We start from the raw sequence: 14686 nt of genomic DNA, 5'->3' as shown, positions 1-14686 counted from the left end.
TGGGGTCCCATCTCTGCATCTCGAGAGCCCGTGGCAGGCTGTGCCCAAGCATCTGTGAGGCTCGGGAACAGTGAGCGATGAGCGATATTACAAGTGCTGGAAACAAATCTGGAACTTAATAAACACTGATCTTTAACAAGAGGAATTTTTTGTGATGGTAAGTTTCTAAAAAGAAGGAAGCTCCCCATCACTAAAGGGATTTAAGCAGAGGTTCCATAGCTCAGAGGTGGGTGGCCAAACCCTGATCATTGTCAGGTAAAAATACACCTTCCTGAATACCACCCTGTAGAGTCTTGAACTCAATAACATACCAAGAGTGGAGCCCAGAATCTGTATTTTCAAATGTTTGCCAAGGTGATGCTGACAATCATCCTGGTTCGGGAGCCACTGGGCTAGATGGCCATCGGCCATACACAAGACAAACTAAATACTATTGAAGGTCCCTTTCTCTTGATCCTCTGGCCTGAACCTCAAAACCTCCCTCAGGCTCTTCTACAAATCCCGCTCCAGCTCAGGGAAGCCTTTCCCAGATGCAGAACGACCTCCTTCAGAGTCAGCACTAGGAGCCTTCCTTCTACGACGATGGAATGTTCTCTGCCTGCGCTGCCCAAAACGTTGACGACTGAGCATCTGAAAGGTGGCTAGTGCCACAGAGGTACTAATTTCATTTCATTTCACTTTAAATAGCCACATGTGGCTACAGTTACCATATTGGCCAGTGCAGCTTCTGTGAACGCCCGTCCACATTCACTGTGGGGTCCAGGCAAATGCGCACATCCTGACTCCATTCCCTCCACCACCGCGGCCTGGAGCTCATCTCAGCCCGAGGAGACCCACCTGACTGATGTCAGGGAGATGCAATGCAAAGAGAACAGCAGGAAGGGGGAGCTCTGTGTCGGCTGTGCCAGAGGAAGCAGGTAAGAGAACAAAGAGCCTGAACAGAAGCTCAGCCCCTGGGCTTGGTCCTGCTCTGCCAATGAAGCAGTAACACCAGGAGCCCCCGCAGCCATCACCGCAGCTTCCCTGGAGCAAGCAGACCAGACCTCATCCTCAGGGACTGCCTCGTCCCCCAGGGCACAAAAGCTGGGGTCTCAAAGCAGGTTTGCACTGGCCCTTTTTGGCTGTACTGGGGCATAGAAATCCAAGAGAGAGGAAAGGAATCTCACAGAGAAAGTTCCAGACCTCAAAAGTTTTCATCAGGGAACTATATCGTCTGAACACTTCCAAACACAACTGGCTCCCTGCCCAGGTACAGCACAAAGGCCAGATTCAAACCTGACCGAGGACTCCAGATTCACATGTGTGGTCTCCAGCCTGGACTCCTGCCTCCCACTTCTCAGGCCCCTTTCCCCAGCATCTGCCAAGACACGTGCTCTGAAGTGTCTACCAAAGAGGGAGGTTCTCTGAGCCGAGAAACAAGGACTGCCTCAACCTTCTGCGATGCCAAATGAACACAGACCGACGCGGCAGCAAGTGCGGCCAGGTGGGCGTCATAGTTAAACGGCTGTCACTGTCCAGGAGATGCAGCCTGTCTCACCTGGAGGACAGCGGACAAGATGCGTCTCCAGGCTCCCTGGGCCCAGATCATGGACACTTTCTCTTTGGGGAGGCAGCTGGCCTGCTGCAGAGACCGTCCTCGGAGGAGAGGGACACGGAAAGCACGCAGGGGGAGGAGGACTGGAAGAAAGGCGAGGGACAAAAAGCACTGTGGGGAGGGCCATAACCATCCATCAAAGACTAGGTACTTTTGCTGAAGTTTACTGGAAGTTTTCCCCTCTTTCTTGCTCTATAAAAAGAAAGAAGAAAAAAAAAAAAACATGTTGCAACTTCCTTTGTCACCGCACATGCTCAGGAAAAAACAGGCCCGACCCATTGCTTCACTTTCCCATCTGCACTAACGGTCAATCGCCCCATCCTGAGCCCCCACTTCTGCTCGCCCAGCTCCTGAGAGACAGGAGCCGAGAGCCTTCCGGCACCTGCCTGCTGCCTGCCACTCCTCCACGTGGGAGGTGAACACACAAAGGATGTAACTCTTCAGAGCAAGAGAGAAGCCCTGCGAGGGCCCAAAGGGGAGTAAAAGTTTACCCCGCCACTGGGTCAGCCTGGCCATTTCCTGTCATTGCCCACTCCCACCCTGGCTCTGAGCGATGGCAGGCAACACCCCATCCCAGCATGTCCTATCAGCGGAAGACCCATGGGGAGACAAGCCTCTTTCCCCCTCGGCCACACAGAAGGTGAGAGCTCCCAGTGACGTGCCTCTGTGCCTCTGTTGGCCTAACTTTTGTCTGCACGATCTCCTGGGTGTCACAGGGGTGAGTCCACGAAGTGTCCCTGTCAGTGCCAGGCTAAAGTGATCCCACCTCTCACCCCTCCAGCCTCAGGGAGCCATCCCGTGCCTCTGTATCCTTCATGGCCAGTCTGTTGCCTGCCTCATCACTTCCCAACACGACCTCCCTGAACGTCTTTCTTCGTGTGTAAAACCTGGAACTGACCACCTGGCCTACCTACCAGAGGTAAAGTAAGTCCTCAACGCTGTCGGTGGTAGGTTCTGCGACTTTAAGTGAAACAATGGATAATGAAACCAATTTTAGCGTAGGCTGATGATATAAACAAGAGTTCAGTTCCACAGCAGCATCTTATCAATGTCATGATGGAACGACGTGATTATTCAAGGACCTGCTGTACTGTCAGCGTGTCAAGTGGGAGCCTGTGTGAAGGGCACAGCCCGATTTAGGAGGCAGTCTTCTTCACTCCTCTCGTTCCTTATACACACACATAGGTGTTCTCTCCTCCTCTAAACTCTAACTTCCCAAAGGCAGGGCCTACATTCATCACTGTAGCAATTTGCACAAAAGAAGCATCCATAAATATTTGATGGTAAAACATAAATTGCTAGGTCAACTAAGTACTGACTTACAACGCAGCCACGGAGGAACTATTAGAGGCAGTTCCACAAGCTGTAAGGAGCCCCTTTCAGAGTTAGATACTTCCATCAATAGCAGCCTCAGGGCTCTGGACCGGCTATTGTGTCTGCCTGCAGACCCTCCCCCTCCAAATATTTCCAAGGCTCACTCAAATGTCACTTTTGTAGTAAAGCCCGGCCTGAGCCCCTATTTAAAATGTCAGCACGACACACACACACACACACACACACACACACACACACACACACACTCCCAGCATTCCAGGGACTCCTCCTCTGCTTTATGGTCTCCTTTATACCTATCACCATCCAATAAGCTGTATCACTTGACTGACTGTTTTGTCTGTCTCTCTCTGCTAGAGGATAAGCTCCATGCAGGTAGGATTTGTATTCTGTTTTGTTTTTCTGGCCTGTGTGGTACAGTGGCATATGCCCAGAGCCTAAAATAATTCTTAGTAGGTGCTCAATAAATAATTGCTAATGAGTGAATTATTCTGGATATGTTTCCTCAAAACTTTTACTTTGTAGTATTATTTTTAAGGATGAGCAACAGAGTGTAAGTAAAACACCTACCACAGTGCCTGATACGTAGTATCTGCTCAATAAAGCCGTGTTATTCATCTGGGAAGCCTTTTGCAGTGTTGCTAAACTTTCAACAGTGATCTAATGAGGCAGAAGACAGAAGGCTGTTATATGGATCCAAGTCAACCTGCTGTTCTGATCTATCCTTAGGGAGGGAGGCTGTAAAAGTCAGTCTTGGCTCTGCTAATTGATTTTCTTGAGTATAAGTTGCTTTGGCTCTCAGAGGGATAGAAGACACATAAGGCAAATCCTGCTTAGAAAAGTGGGGGGTCTAGTCTAAGCTGCTAGAAATCAACCCCCATTATTCAAAATTCCTCTCATCTCAAATAGCAGAAGAATTAAGGGAGCCCATTCTAGGCCAGTCCTGCCATCTGAGCCTCCTGATGGCCAGTCAGCAGGGAAGACAGGAGGCAGGCAAGGAGGAGAAACGTTTGTAAACACTGCTTGAATGGCTGAATGAATAAAACTACTACAGCCAGGAGGAGGGTGAAAGAACAGTGGCCTGCAGACAGCAGCACAGAGAGGAGGGCTCCCAGGCCCCAGGCTCCCTGGAACCTGGCTGATCACCTCTTTCCCAGCATCTGGTTGCCTTCCCAGTAGTGGGGTTGCAACAACAATAAGTGAAGAAAGCTCTTCAATTTGGGGTCCTTCCGGATCAAGTCTCAGTCCTTTCATTTACAAATGAGGAAACAGAGTGGGCCCAGACAGGTTCTAGGACTTGCTGAGGACCACGCCGCCAGATCTCTCAGTTCTGTTTCCCCTGGAAATCTGGGGAATGGAGTTGAGGTGGCCCCACGAGGTTCAAACCTCTAACCTCAGTCCCGGCAACTTGGTGTGCAACGCTGGTCCTCTTGCAACACACGGAGAAAGGCCAGCAGACAGATCACTGTGGACTGCATCTGTGTGTCTCTGCTGTGTCTGAAGCTAGCTAAGAGATGCCAAGAGCTGAGGGAAAGCTGGCAAGCTCCACAGCTGTTCCTCCCTCAGTCTAAGTTTCCCGAGAGGCAGAAGGGTTCATCTCCACAGCAGAACAGGAAAAGGAGGGGCTCTGGAACAAGGAGGAGAGGAGAAGAGGCATCAATGGGAAATGGGGTCAGGGCCCTTACAAGAACGAGAACTCTGTTAGCAGAACAGAAGGTGCCAGCTTGAGTCAGCAGATCCGAGTGGGTGGAGGGAAGAAATGCCCAGAAGTCTCTTCTGAGAGTGGCTTTTTAGTGGACAGGAGGAATAACAGGGACAGACACTCCCGGGGACCTTAATATACACCAGAGTCAGCCACATAGTGTCCAGCCCAATATTGCCCTTTTCCCAGAACCTCCTCTTCAACCCTGAGGATCAGGGCTAGTACCTTATATTTATGTAGGGAGCATCCACTGCTAGTCAGTTATCACGCCTTTATTAGGCAGCCAGGTATAATGCTCAGCGCTGAAGTCCTCTATGAATTTAATAATGGCATTCAGTCACCACATGGAAATAAGAGGATACAAAAGTAATGAAGAGGGAGGTCTTCAAGGAATGCAGAATCCCGTGTCTAGCGGAGCCCCTTGCACATGGAGAAAGACACTGAACACGTGCAATAAAGGTTTCCAGTGTCCTGGTCAGTCTGGCAGGGAGGGGTGGGGGACCCGCTTCCGGAGTGAAAGGCTTCGGGAAAGCAGCAGCATCACGAAGATAGGGAGAGAATAGAGAGATACAGATGGGGCTGGGGTGCAGAGGCGAATGAGCTACAGATGGACAGATGGGATACACACTATGGCAAAGGGGAGGGGCTAGGGAAGAGAGTCCTATTAAGGAAACAGCATAGGTAAGCCCCTTAATTTTTTTTTTTTAAATCGAGGTCAGATCAGGGAAGGATTTGGAAATCTCCTGTATTCTTCAGGCAAAGGGAACCCACTGAAGGGTTTAAGCTGGGAAGCTACATGATCAGAGCTGGGCTTTCGGCAAACTAATCCTCCATGTGCCCCAAGGAATTGAGGGCCAAAACCTTCCTTCCATGGTTGAGGGTCTCAGAGTCAGCCATGTTTCCACTGCCTATCCCCACCCCCACCCCACTATTCTCTATTCCGTCTTTCTCCAATTACATTTCAAACCCAGTTTTGTGCTCTTTTGAAAGTAACTAAGGCAAGGTAACCAAAATAACTGCATGAAATCAGGGGACACATGCAAGGGGCACCCATGCCCCTCTTCTTCCTCCCTAAAAGCACAGCCCGGGGTAGGGACACGCAGAGCATGAAGTCCCTGAGAATCCCACAGGCTCTGTGAAAAGAATGCGATGCTTGTGAGCCTGGCAGCCAGAGGGAAGAGTATAAACCTAAGCCTTTACAAAGCAGGTTACTACACATGCTCAGTTAGTCCCTGTGGCCTTCCGATCTAGGTGCTGTAAGGAGAGAGGTGCTGTAAGGAGAGAGGGCGGAAGGTACAAGATGACCCCTTGCTGCCCTCACCAGCACAACAGAGCACAGAGCTCCGAGCTCTAAGACACACAGTCTCTTCCCCCGTCACCTGCATTCCTGGAATGCTCTAAGTTCCACACGTGGCCTCAAAGGCACAGGGATACCCTCTCCCTGCCCAGCCCCCCGGCCCTAGAGCTCTGCTCTGCAGATTCTTCGCTTAGAGGGGATTCCCTCCTAGGCACCTGGAGGCCAGCCTTCAGAACCTACCAGCCTTCCTCTAAGAATTACAGCCGCCAGGGAAGGAGGCCCAGGCCTGGGGTAGGGAGGAGAGAGGAGAGGAACAGCACAGCTACCCAAGGACAGGGGCTCTGTCTGTCAGAGTTAAAAATAAACTCTTAGCAATTTACACCCAACTCCTCCTCTGCAGAGGCCAATGGGCCTTGGCAAACAGATCTCTCCCTGCGGAGGAAAGGCGGACAGACAGGAGGAGGCAGACATGGAGACACGGTCTGGGCATGTAACTCTAGCTGAAGGCAAAAGTCCTACGTTGGCTTCTGTCACTCTCCCCACTCACCCTTCTCCCAAATAAACCCTCATCTCAGAACAGACACAGAACCCTCCCCCTCCTGTGCTATGGTTAGCACTAACACCTGTCCAAGGATTAGAAAAATCAGAAAGAAGAGAATTCCCAAGGCAAATATTCTGCCCAGTATCCATCCACCAGTTGAACAGGTGTTCCAGCCACCTGAGTCCCTTTCCTCACCTCCTGCTCTAGGTCCCCAGGACGGCAAGGGAAGAGGTCACCTTGATGGACCTCAATGGAACAGATCACCAATCCCCATGCCCACAGTCAGGAGGAAGTTGAGACCCATGCTCTCTGGAACCCCCTGCAGGTGGCTGAGCTGGGAGAGCCAGGAGGCCATGGCCTGACGCAGGAAGGAGGCCCAGCCAGGGCCTCTATTCTTGGAAGCTAAAGAGATGAGGTCACACTTGTGAATGTGGTAACTGAAGCCCCAGCGCTGCAGAGGTGGAGAGTATCGCTTAGCAACGGTCAGGAGTCCTAGGGCAGGTAGCAGGCTCAGTCCAGGGCAGCGGTGAGGGCCGGGGACAGCCACAGGCAGGCCTCTCGGCCTCATCCCCACACACCTGCTGGCAGGGAGCTGTTTGCAGGTGGAGCTTGGAGGGAGCCAGAGCTATAGGCAAACAGCGGGAAGTCTGATGAACTCTGATGAACTCATCCACCCGCCTCTGTGTCTCACCCTTCCCCTAGTGGGGAGCAAGCAAGGCGGCTCCCCAGAGCCCTGTGCACATGCATACAGCTCGCTACCTGGACAAGCACCAGCCACGGCTCACTCCCAGCACTCAGACCCCGGTCTGCTCCCAAACTACCTACCCAGCTCAGGCTGGGAGCCAAGCGGCAAATGGGGAGGACGAGAGTGACAAGAGGGAAGTTCAGCGTGGCAGGAAGACCTGGGACAGACACCAGGGCCTGGCATGAGGGTAGACTGCAGCAGTGGCAGGTTTATTTTTAGCTGCTGGGACAGAGGGGCTGTATCCTGGGCCGGGAGTCCCGGTTGCCTTGGAACAACATGGATAATCATAATGGCAGCCAAGTGACCAACTCAGTCACCTGCCTGAGGAAGTGGAGGGGTGCAGGAGCCCCCCGGGAACACAAAGCTGGAAGAGCTGGCAGGTGTATTGCCAGCAGGAGATCTCCCCTCCCCCATCTGAAACTAGAAAGAGTTCACCTCTGCTTCAGGTTCAAAAGAAGATATCTTCGTAGAGAAAAGCTAAACAGAGAGAAGGCCTGGCCAGAGCGGTTCCCTTGGTTCCCTTCATCTTTTCTGAGACAAATAAAGCTTCCAAGGGTGGCCATGAAGCTTGGCCTTTGGTCACCACTCTGCACCCCAGACAAGTCCTGGAGGGCGCTAGAGATGCCTGGAAACGCCCCTTAAAAGTAAGATACCCTTTCTTCTAGCTCTTTGGGAAGCTCGGGTTCCTAGTGGAACAAACACACAGCCTGGCTGGTCTGGGAGGGAAGATCAGTTACAGATAGGGACTGACCTTGAGGCCATGTCCCAGCCTCTCCTATCTGCTGGATGGCACAAAGGTGTTTTCTGGGCCAGAACTCTGTACTGCCCGGCTGAGCACAATCTCATCGCCTTTCCACTGTGTCTCTTCTTCCTCCCACCAAATCTGACGGCCCCGCACACAGGACCCAACAGTCCAGAGCTCCAGGCCTGAAACTACTGCTTTAGCCTTGAACACAACTCACCAGGCACCTGCCTCTCCTCTTGCTTCTTCAGACCCCTGATCTCACTCTTACCCAGTCCTTCGGGAAGGAGTGGCATCTGAATGTAAATCCTAACTTCCCATCAGCTCTGGGAATCAGTCTCCAACTCTCACCTCAGAACAGACCTAGTCCCTGCTGTATCTCTGAGTGAAATAGAAGAAGACACACATATGGATGGACGCAGCCACCCGGAGGCAAAGCCTGACAGGACACTGTGCTAGATTACAGCCTCCCTCCCTCCATCAGCAGGTGCCCCTGCACCACCCATCACAGAGCCATGTTTCAAATGGGAAAAGAGTTTCAGACAGGAAGAAAAAAATTCCCCATCTCCACCAGAGCACAACAATTCTTTTGATGTCAAGGAAGTAGATTCACACCCCATGGAGTTACACAGCCATCCTCTCTAACTGAAACACGTCTGAGTGTTCACACTGCCAGGTATGAACAGCTGCCCAGTGAGGGTAACTAACTGGACACAGGCTGTCCTATCAAAAAGGCATCCATGCTGGCCCACATACTGCTGATGGTCCGGCATGTCAGCAAGCTACCCTGCCTGCCCTCAGCCTCTTCTTCCAGGGCAGCCGTCCACTGTCCCACAATGCCAAGTGCTCAAGGAGCCACTGACAGCCTGCCTGACACGCTGATATGTGCACTGAGGCCTGGAAAGTTTAACTGACCTGCTCAAGGTCACATAACTAGCTAGCAGGACACAAAGACGAGGTCTCCCCCCCTCCCCCTTTCTAAGCTAGCACATAACAACGGGCTCATCTCTGGATATTTCCATCCATACATATCTTAAAATACAAAATATCAGTATTCCCCTAAAAACTAGAAGATCTGATTTGGTACGCATCAAGCTGCCACAGCTGTGGTCCCTTCTCTTTACCAGTGTCCCCATTTATAAGGTGACCTGCGTTGAAAGATCCCAGTGACTGTCAGTGGAGCTCGGTTTTGCACTGTCAGGTCTACAACCCCAGCAACACTGCCTTTAGCAGGTCAAGCGGAGGTCTCAAGACCTGGCTCTTACGCTGACACCAGGTAAGACCTTGGACATACCACTCAATCCTTGTGGACTGGCCCAGCCTCTTCCTTGGTGAGATGGAACGGGTCAAGAAAGATGACAGGGGAGTCAGCTCTAAGGTGCTTCGAGGTATGGGTCCCTTCAGCACTGGGCCTTAAATCATCACCAAGAGCGGCTGCAGCCCCTTCAAACACAAAGAACAATTCTGCTCTGCCCTGCCCGCCCACCCACTCTGGGGCACCTGGGAAAACGCAATATAGGGAGGAGGGGAAAGAGGGCGTGAAGAGGAGAGGGAGCAGGAAAGGAAGGCTCTGCCACAGACATGAAACCACGGGGAGAATCCTGGGTCAGAGCACCGCGGTGGGGGGGAGAGAGAGACCACCTGGGAATCGTGAAAGGGCTCAGAATCAGATGCCCGTGCTGTCCTCCCCTCTGTGGCTGACATTCCTCCTGGCACAGACTCCATAATGAGCAGAGCTTTGGCCCCTCCCCTAACCCAGGATTGGGCCAGGGATTAAGTCTGCCTCCGCAGTCCTGAAGCTTGGCTCCTCCAGGCCTCAACCTGAATCCCCTGCACCTGCTTCTTAAGTGAAACCATCACCTGATGATGGCCCAACTCCTCCGATCCCAAGAAGTCAAAACATGGTCATCACGGATACCAATCCCTCCACCCTCCTGAAGAGGAGCCCCTACATTTCCCAGACACCCACCAACACCTGGTCCCGAGGCCTGGGGCTTTGCTCCACCCCCCTCCTTCCGTAAGCCCCTGATCCCAGACCTCAGCTGAAGATTATGTTCAAGCTCCATCAAAGCCCAGAATTCACAAGTGAAAAAGGACCATGAGTCAACCGGCTTTGATCCTGCTCAGCGGATGCCAAGCGCCCTGCTGCAGTCTGCAGGGGCCAGAGCCCCAGGAGAGGGACAGGGTCTCTGAAACCTGCCCTCGAAAAAAGCCCCAAGCCCCAACCTCTGCAATTCCTAACCTTTCTTTATAACATCCTGCTCACTTACTTCATGACCCTCAAACACTTTAAAACCTGCTTTTAATAGCAAGATGGCTTAGGTTCAATTCTGAGACACCAGCCCCACTTGCTCCCTACCATCTGGACCTCCTGCTCTCCCCTCAACTCGGCACCTCCTACAGGTCTGCTCCTTCCCCAGGGACCCAGTAATGAGCTGTTCTCAGCTCTTCTGATCCTCACAGATTCCCGATCCTCACAGATACCCATGTCAAAGCTCCTCTATTCCCAAGCACACAATTTAACGCCTAGACCAGCAAAGTGCAGTGGGACTTTCTGCGGGGATAAAAATGTTCTTCCGAACTGTTCAATTCAGTAGCCACTGGCCACATGTAGCTCCTGAACACTGAAAAGGTGGCTAGCAACTGATTTGTTTAATTTAATTGAGTTTAATTAATTCTAATTTTAATAGCCATGCTTGGCGATTGGTTACCACATTGGACAGTAACACCCTAGACTTCGTTTGTTAGTTTCACCTTCTCCAAATCAGTTTCTCGACCCCCCCCCCCCAATTTTAAGGCCACTTTATATGTCTGTGTCCTCCATACAACATGTAGGAGGATGCTCAGTGAACTATGAACTACCTGTAACCATCGTGAATGTAAGAGGCTGATCTGGTCAATGAAACTTGCCTCACCTTCTGATCCTATCCAGCAAACCCCAGTCTGGACTCTGCCCGTCGCCCAGCCACACTCCCATCTTGCTCCCCAACAGGCATGCATGAGGTGTGCTGGGTAAGATGCTCCCTGTACGGTGGGGATGTGGGAGCTCTGGCCTTCCCTCTGACAGTATCCAGACCAGCCATGACAGGTTCAATCAGCTCCCCTCCAGAACACCAAAGGCAGCCACGTCGCTGCACTACGCGATCCGGGGCGAAAGGATGCTGAAGAAAGGAAAGGAGAAGACACACCAAGTGCCCTGTTTTCTCTAACCCAATGGTTCTCAACCTTCTGGCCCTTTAAATACAGTTCCTCATGTTGCAACCCAACCATAAAATTATTTTCGTTGCTACTTCATCACTGTAAATGTTGCTACTGTTATGAATCGTAATATAAATATCTGATATGCAGGATGGTCTTAGGCGACCCCTGTGAAAGGGTCGTTCGACTGCCAAAGGGGTCGCGACCCACAGGTTGAGAACCGCTGTAACCCGTGCAATGGAAAGGTAAACATAGATAAGTTACAACAGCATCCTATATTTTTTTTAAGCAATAACATGTTTCACCTAATCTGAGCCACAGCAGAGAGGGAAAACAATGCCAGCTTTAATTAAATTTGTTCAGCTAATAACCAAGAGTCACCATGACACAGTGAAGCAGGAAGCAGCTGAGGAACTGCACAGGGAATACGACCAATTACTACTCAGGTGGCTTGAGACCAGGTGTCCCTATCAAAGAAACAGTTCATAGGATTCCCATATTCTTGTACAAAAAAAATAATAATAAATAAGATTTTTATCGAACACTCCCTAAAAAAGGAAGGGAGTGGTGAAAGTGCTTGTTACCATAGATTCAAAACTCATGGAGCTGCTGAGTTGGTTTACAAACTCCAACTTCAGGGATGTCTGCTGAGGAATACCCACCCAGCACCCCCTCGCCCAGTCCAGGAGGTCCTGGGTGACAGTGTAGCTCCTCATGGGGCAGCAGCCAGTCCCAGGTACTGGCCTGCTGAGGGCGCTACAGTTACCAAGTGTGAAGAGGCCTGAGACCCAGAGTCAGGTGTCCTGGGTTCTAACCCTGACTCTGCCAGGTGCATGGCTACCTTACCTCAAGCACGTCTTCGCTCTGGGCCTTACTCTTCTCATCTGCAAAATGAGGGGGTCAGATGAGATGACCTCTAAATTCCCTCTGACTCTGAACTCAGCAGAAGCAGCCAGGAGAGATGGTGAGGTGAGGTCATTGGCCTGCAGGGTACAGGCCTTTCCCTTTTTCTGTAGGCACGAGAGAGAAGCAGCAGGGCGGGCAAGTTGAGACTTACATTTTAAGCAGTGAGTTCACTTAATCAGGCTAAGAGGTCACAGACCACACTTCACTACTCAGCACCTAAGGTTGAGTTAATCAAGAGTCAAGATCTAGAAATCTCTTTGGTGTATGTCTGGCACAGGATCTCTGCCCCAAGTCCCCAGGAACGGTGTGACACGCTGTGCAGGGTACAGGCCTTTCCCTTTTTCTGTAGGCACCATCCCCATGGGGCAACCCCTCCTGCCCCTGCCCCACCCCCATCTGCCTCCCTTGCTATATAATCAAAACACTCCTGCTTTTGAAAATCACTTCACTACTCAGCACCTAAGGTTGAGTTAATCAAGAGTCAAGATCTAGAAATCTCTTTGGTGTATGTCTGGCACAGGATGCTTTGAACCAAATTCCCCCACAGCTGTAATTATGTGTTGGCCAATATTTGGATATGGAAGTGCTGTTGACACTGCTGTCAGTCTCCGAATGCCTCATCCCTGCTTTCTTCCTCTGTTATTAAGCTTTTCACAAAGATGTGTGGGAAATCTACAATTTAACAGTTGAGTCAACTTGTAAGATCTGGGAGCAGACTACCTGTCAAAACAGACTCTGACTTCAATCTTCACCCCTTCCTAACCCGAGAAGGATAAACGACGAGTGTTATTTAAAACACTGCTGGATTTTCCCTTTCTTTCAGAGCTATTCGAAGAGGGTCAATGTCCAAATCCCTCTCCTATTAATTACAACAGAAATCTTAATTGCCACCCAAAAGCACTTTAGAGGGTGGCTGTGTGTGCCCATTAAACAGAAAAAGGAGCAGAAATTGAGAGCTTTTGTTCTAAAGTCTCCATACAATATTCCAACTGTCCAAGAAAATGAGCAGCCAATGTCCCCAAACTGCTGATGGGGGGAAGGCAGATGGCATCTCAGAGAAGACAAAACTTTGCTGGAAAGAACCGTCTGTCACTTCCTCAATCGTACAGATTAAATGTGGTCAAACAGTATTCACTCAACTCAACTCCCCAAGGTCAGAGCCATGGTCAAACAACCCCTCCCCTCCCAGCCCCAGTTATGAGTATGGAAAGAGTGGTCTAAGGCACAAAAAGTATTCAAGTGTCCATGGTGCTGATATATTCCTTCTCACACCATCCAACTCTAAACAACGATCAGAAGCCCACACCACCACCTTAAAGTAGAAACCAAAGAAATCTTGACAGTGTTGAGCTTGTTGAAAGCTCTCCCCCAAAAAGGAGGATGAAAGGAGCAAGAACAAATAATTTATAGAGGCCTAAAATCTGGAAATTGGACATTCTTGCCCTCTCCAATCGTGAAGTACATCTAATTATATATTCCAACAGTCCCACCCTTAACACACACATATCTGAGTTTTGTATTAATAGCTGAAATGCAGCTAGCAGTGTGGGGGGGTGGGGGTGAGGAGGAAAAGATAAATATAACACAGGAAGTAATTTTCTCCTCCAATCATTAACACCCCCCAGGGGAAGTCGGGGTGATGTGTCACCTTAGAGATGCGGTTTGATATGAAAACCCTCTGAGCAGACCTTTTAAATGACTCTGAACACTGGCTCCCACTGCACTGGGACGACACTGGGGACTCATCCATCTCCCCAGACCTCCAAGTCCATTCTGGTTAACTTCTGAAGTAGGTATGCTCTCTGAAATCCCCATTTTCCTCCTACCACACCCCCTCAAAAAAGAAAAAAGAAAAGAAAGAGGTTGGGTTTCCCCAGGTCAAGGATAACGCTCCCTCCCACTGCCCACCAATGGCCCATGTCCAGGACTCGAGGGGCCACCTCCGATCCGATGTGCGGAATCGGTACGGGGCCAAGCGTGGTTTCCAAACCCGGTTTGCAAAGATCAATGACGCTATGGAAACAGCCGACGCCGCGCCGAGCCTGCTGGCCTCCCATCTGGAGCCTCCCAGGCGCGGAAGGTAGGGTAGGAGGGCGCCTGCTCTCCGATCAAAACAAACCCTCCTTCCGCGGGGGGCGGGGGTGGGCGGGCCAGGGGGGCGGGAGGTGGCCCCGCGGAATCCCCAGCCTCGCACGACCTCCCGGCCGGCGCGCGCCCAGGAGGCCCGGCCGCGCTCGCGAGGCCCAGGGAAATGAAATCACACATTCCGGCTCCCAAATAAGGAGCGAGGCTAAACAAACCTCCGAGCTCCGACTTCTCCAAACCAACCGACCAACCGGCTCAATGAGTAATGGGTCTTTTGTGCCCGCGGAAAGAAAGGAAGGAGGGAGGAGAGGATGGGGAACCGCAACCCCGGGAAATCACTTCCTCGAGGCGCGGTGAGAATTTAGCAGAAGTGGTCCCGACGCCAACCGTTCGGCCCCGGCTGGATCCCGCTCCAACCCCAAAATGGCAGAGTCCCCGGGAGTCCCCTCGAAATCCCCCTTGCCCGCTCGCACCCCCGAGTGACCGGAAAAACGCGGGGCCCGGGCAGCCGGGTCGGCTTCATCCAAACCTTGACCTTTCCCGC

General features: G+C 51.4%; 1 protein-coding gene across 2 annotated transcripts in view; it reads right to left on the bottom strand.

The window, feature by feature from the left end:
* MAPKAPK2 (mitogen-activated protein kinase-activated protein kinase 2) overlaps window positions 1-4195 on the bottom strand; it is a 32190-nt gene extending 27995 nt beyond the window's left edge. The window contains exons 1-2 of one of the 2 annotated variants that reach the window (XM_023758988.1): window positions 4073-4195; window positions 3497-3586 (exon numbers count right to left, since the gene is read on the bottom strand). In XM_023758988.1, the coding sequence (XP_023614756.1) occupies window positions 3497-3586; window positions 4073-4180 (198 nt within the window). In that variant the 5' untranslated portion in view covers window positions 4181-4195. Of the gene's footprint in view, window positions 1-1537; window positions 1604-3496; window positions 3587-4072 lie in introns of those variants that run through there. The other variant, XM_023758987.1, reaches the window with a different exon arrangement.
* Window positions 4196-14686: the final 10491 nt, after the last annotated feature.

This window comes from Myotis lucifugus, unplaced genomic scaffold (assembly GCF_000147115.1).
Source record: "Myotis lucifugus unplaced genomic scaffold, Myoluc2.0 scaffold_145, whole genome shotgun sequence".
Lineage (NCBI taxonomy): Eukaryota > Metazoa > Chordata > Mammalia > Chiroptera > Vespertilionidae > Myotis > Myotis lucifugus.
Note: the sequence above shows the minus strand (reverse complement) of the source record. Positions and strands in the feature narration are given on the sequence as shown.